At 46.0% G+C, this 4,694-nt stretch overlaps 1 protein-coding gene across 1 annotated transcript in view; it reads right to left on the minus strand.

Moving 5' to 3' along the window:
• Nucleotides 1–4,694, minus strand: part of Sfrp4 (secreted frizzled related protein 4) — a 15,498-nt gene that overhangs the window by 5,516 nt on the left and 5,288 nt on the right. Inside the window, exons 3-6 of the mRNA XM_010640485.3 lie at nt 4,255–4,692; nt 2,501–2,581; nt 2,342–2,407; nt 357–555 (exon numbers count right to left, since the gene is read on the minus strand). Coding sequence (XP_010638787.3) covers nt 357–555; nt 2,342–2,407; nt 2,501–2,581; nt 4,255–4,692 — 784 coding nt within the window. The remainder of the gene's footprint in view (nt 1–356; nt 556–2,341; nt 2,408–2,500; nt 2,582–4,254; nt 4,693–4,694) is intronic.

Raw genomic sequence — 4,694 nt, forward strand, 5'->3', positions numbered from 1 at the left:
AAGCCATTAACTTTTGTGCCCAAGGGCCCTTTCCTGGTTTAATGATATATTAAGTTAAGCAGGTGTACAGGTAACATGTATACACCATAATCAGATTGATAAATAGCTTGTGTTTTGGTTTTTAGTGGGGTTTTTTGCTGCTCGTTTTTTTTTTTTTTTTTTTTTTTTTTTTTTTTTTTTTTTGTACCAGGCATTGATCTCAGGTCCTTGCACTTGGGAGGCAGGCGGTAGAATCACTGAGCTAAATCCCCAGCCCTGTGTGTGTGTGTGTGTGTGTGTGTGTTTTAACTATGGCTCCTAAGTGAGCTCCACACTGTATAAGCCTTGTGTGGGTCACAGTGCCCCTCCCAGCTAACCTTGAGCGCCACTCATAACACATGATGAGGACATCTTGATGGGGCAGGATGTGAGGACACTGGCAGGAAGAATTCGTGACGAGCGGGACTTGCGTTCGAGGGATGGGTGACGAGGACTTGAAGATCTCCTTGACATCCACCACAGTTGTGACTTCATTGCAGCCACTCCGCTGCACAGCTTTGATTTTGGCATGAATAACTACAATTTAAAAATCCACGTAAGAATTGTTGAAGCCTTTGGGGAATAATTAAGACAGGTATATTGGAGCCAAATCTTGAGCTGCTCTTAAAGAATCACTCCTGTAATTACGGTCAGGTCAAAGCAGTCCCAATGCAGGCAAAAAGCCCACACAGTCATAGGCTAAATGCAAAACATTCCATATTGTCAACATTGTCTTAGAAGTTCTGAATCACACTACAGGATGCAAAAGCTTTGCCTTGAGGTCAGTAGAAATTTCAGAGAAACATTTATTTATTTCTGCATTCCCTTGTGATGATTTGGAGTGAAGATCACCTATTCTCAGATTCTGAAGTCATTGTAATGTTTGCTTTCCCTCAACTACTCCTCTGATGCTTGACCTTATTCAGCTTAACTGAAAAAGTTACTAGCGCCATAACATTTTCAAACTGCAAGGAATCTCTGAGGACTGCTGTTCTCAATCCTTTAATTTCCCAGACTGACAGAGGAAGGCCTGGGATGAACTGTTATTACAGATGGCTGTTCACATCACTGTCTTTGATCAGGTTTTAAATTCTGGCCTCTCTGGTTCCTTGCTATTATTCCTGCCTCCTGTGGACTTGTAATTAGCCTAATACAGGACTGTCTTGAATCCCATCCAGAAGCTGACTTATGGAGGAGTCCAAAGCACTTGAAAAGAAAAATGTTTCATTTTCAAGGTGGCCACAAAGCTGTGACAGCCCAGAGACTAGGTTGGGGTAGGAACTCTGACAACACTTAGGGCTGTTTCTGGGTAGATGAGGGACTATGTACACCCGATTATGACAATCTTCATACAGGACAGGTTTCAAGAGGAAAAGCTCCTGAAAAACATAATGTACTTATTCTGCTGTTGAATTATCCACACTGGCTTTGTAGGATTCTCCAAACTGACCATTCTGGTATGGGTCATTTTTTCAGATTTCTGTACCGTTGTGATTTTCCTACTATCATGTGTGATATAGAATCTAAATTTTCTTACTGATAAAAATTGCGCTTCGACATATGAAAGCTAAGCTAGCAAATACACTGAATGCAGTCCCCCAAAACAGTTTTCTGTTATTTGAGCAGAACTAATTGAAGCAATGCCAAAAAATAGAAAATAGGCCAAGTAGAATAAAAAGAATTTTTAAAGAATGTATTTTTAGTTAAATGTACTTCCAAAGGAAGACAGAAGAATTAAAATTATTTAAAATATCATGGTTAACTTTTTTCTTCGAATAAAGTGCTGAATGGTTCTTTCAAACAAGAGAAGAGGGCATTTATTTTGATACTGCGGCCATAGGTTTTGTGATTAACATAATTTCTTTGGGATGTTAAATATTTGTAGCTATGTATAACAAAAGATAAACAGGCTGATCTTGATTCTCTGGGCCTTAGATCATCAAGGCCACAGACTTCCAGCTATAGGAAGAGGTTAAAAGAAGAATAAGGGGGGTCGGGGATGTAGCTCAGTGGCACTGCACCTGCCTGGCAAGCACAAGGTCCGAAGTTCCATCCCTGGTACTCAAGAGAAAAAGAAGAAGAATAAAGGAGATTTACCCTTTACTAACAGCACTTCTAAGATAACTGGAGCAAGAATTTTAAATCTGATCCATGTAACTGCTGTCACCTGGGTCATTTACTTCATTTTTACTTGCTTCAGAGAAACAAGATCTCTTACAATTATTACTGTGCTATCTAGAGGCTAAGTCATCAGTTAGAAAAAGCATCAGCTTCATTTCCTTGTGCCCAGTCCCCAGAGTGAACGCTGGGTGCGATGGCTCACCGTAGCTGTAGTTCTTGCTCAGGTACGTCGCCAAAGTTGGCTTCACTTTTTTACACTTGCACCGATCTAAAAAATGGCAAAGGTAAATAAGAAGTTGGCAAGGAGACAGAAGTCACTGCAGGGAAGAGTAGGAGAGGGAGGGATAGAGGCGGAACTCACCAGGACTGAGGCGTTTGCAGTCCACATCCAGGGGCATCTCTTGCACCATCATATCTGGGGTGAGGTCCAACCACTTGGCGTCTGAAACACACATATGGTCACATGGTTTGGCGAGCAAGTGGGGCTTTTGCCCAACTGAAATAAGGAACTATCTGACAATCGCACGAAAGAACAGTACTAAGGAGTAAAAACAGCATTGATGGTCAACTACTTCCTCCAGAAGGACATCCCCGGGCTAAGAAGTCTTTCAGGTGACACTTTACCTCCCCAAGCACAAAGTGATGTGACTGCGAGCCCACTTAATCCACCTGCATACACTGCATCATTCTCTTCCAAAGCCATGTTACAACATTGATTTTCCAAGGCAGGTGGCAGCTTTACTTTGTTTTTTGAGACAGGGGTCTTGCTATGTAGTTCAGGCTGGCCTCAGACTCATGGCGATCCTCTTGCCTCACCCTCCCGAATGCTACCATGGCGTGCACTACCATGCCCGGCTCTCCATGTGATAGTTTAACTGAAACAAACAGAATATTTTGAAGTCCCTTACTCACATTTTGCAGACAAAAAAAAGTTCCCAGCTGCATAACTGACACCAAGCACTACTGGGTGGTGGCATATGCCTGGAACCTCAGCACTCTGGGAAGCTGAAGCAGGAAGATCATAAGTTCCAGCCCAGCCTGGATAACTTAGTGAGACTTTGTCTCCAAGAAAAAAAAAAAGTGTGTGTGTGTGTGTGTGTGTGTGTGTGTGTGTGTGTGTGTGTAGGATGTAAGGATGCAGCTCCGTGAGAAGGCCCCTGGGTTCAATCTCCCTTAAACAATCAATATATGTTTTTAAACTCCAAATTAGAGAAGAATTTCCATTTGCCTCTCCACTTCGCTGCTCCTTGTTCATGGCTGGAGACGGCCTAGAGATCAACACATTATCACCTACTCTGAACGGCCTGATTCAGGGAGAGCTTGGGTAAAAGAATGCAGACCTAGACTAAGGTTTAATTTCAAGAAGTGAATTTGGTCCTGCTTCTTCCAACAAAAGCAGCAAACTGGCCAAAGAGAAAGGAGGGAGGTAAAGAAGCCGACCCCGATCTTCGCTAAGATGCCACAGTCCTCAGCTCCTAGTCAGTAACCAGGAGAACATTTCCCAGGGCTCCTGTATCCACAAACCTCACACCCAGGTGGGTTAGGGAGGGACCATGTCTGCCCTTTCAGACCTTTCGAGGAGCAGCTAGATGATTAACCCCTGCCTGGTGGGATTAATTTAAGAATTAAACGAGTCACCCCATGTAACAGGCCTAACACTATACACACACACACACACACACACACACACACACACACACACGTATCTGCGACTATTATCTGTTATAATTGTAAATAAAAACGTTGACAGTGGCTCCCTTGCAACCAAAATTGACTGATTGACTGACTGTGATACTGAGGATGAAATCCAGGGCCTTTGTACTGAGCTACATCTTCATCTCTATATTAAAGACATAGTCTCACTAACTTGCTTCACTGCCCAGGCTGGACTCTATCCTGCGGTTCTCCTGTCTCAACTTCCCAGAGCGCTGGGAGTGAGCACTTTTTTTTTTCCTTCCATGGGGCATCCTGGTGTTCCTTACCACTAAAAAGTCCCTCACAGTGCTCTTCCCCAGCCCTTCCACTCCTCCAAGCCTGGGAAGTGAACCGTCCAAGGGGCTCGCAGGTGGCAGCCCCAGCCCCTGGCAGCACCTCCTGCCGCCCTCCACGCCTCACCCTCCGGGAGGTCGGTGACAATGGCCTCGGGCGAGATGCACACGCCGCGGTCGTAGACGGGCAGCTCGTCGCAGGCCAGGCTCTCTGGCCAGCTGTGGTTGTAGAGGTTCATGAGCGGCTCGCAGCCGTCTCGCGCACGCTGGCAGACGGACTTGCAGGGCTTGATGGGGTCGTGCAGGAACTCGAGCGCGCAGATGGGCGCGTACATGGCACAGAGGAAGAAGCGCAGCACAGCGCTGCAATTGGCGTCCACCAGCTCCTCGTACTGCTCGATGGCCAGCACGGCGTTCTCCTGCGTGCTGTGGTGCAGGTGGTTGGGCATCCGCGTGAGGTTCCAGGGCATCGAGCGGCACATGGGGATGCGCACAGCCTCGCAAGGAGCGCCGCGCACGCCTGGCGCCAGGCGCAACCAAAGGAGCAGCGCGGCGAGGACGCAGGGG

Source organism: Fukomys damarensis, unplaced genomic scaffold (genome assembly GCF_012274545.1).
Source record: "Fukomys damarensis isolate Sample0158 unplaced genomic scaffold, DMR_v1.0_HiC HiC_scaffold_17, whole genome shotgun sequence".
Lineage (NCBI taxonomy): Eukaryota > Metazoa > Chordata > Mammalia > Rodentia > Bathyergidae > Fukomys > Fukomys damarensis.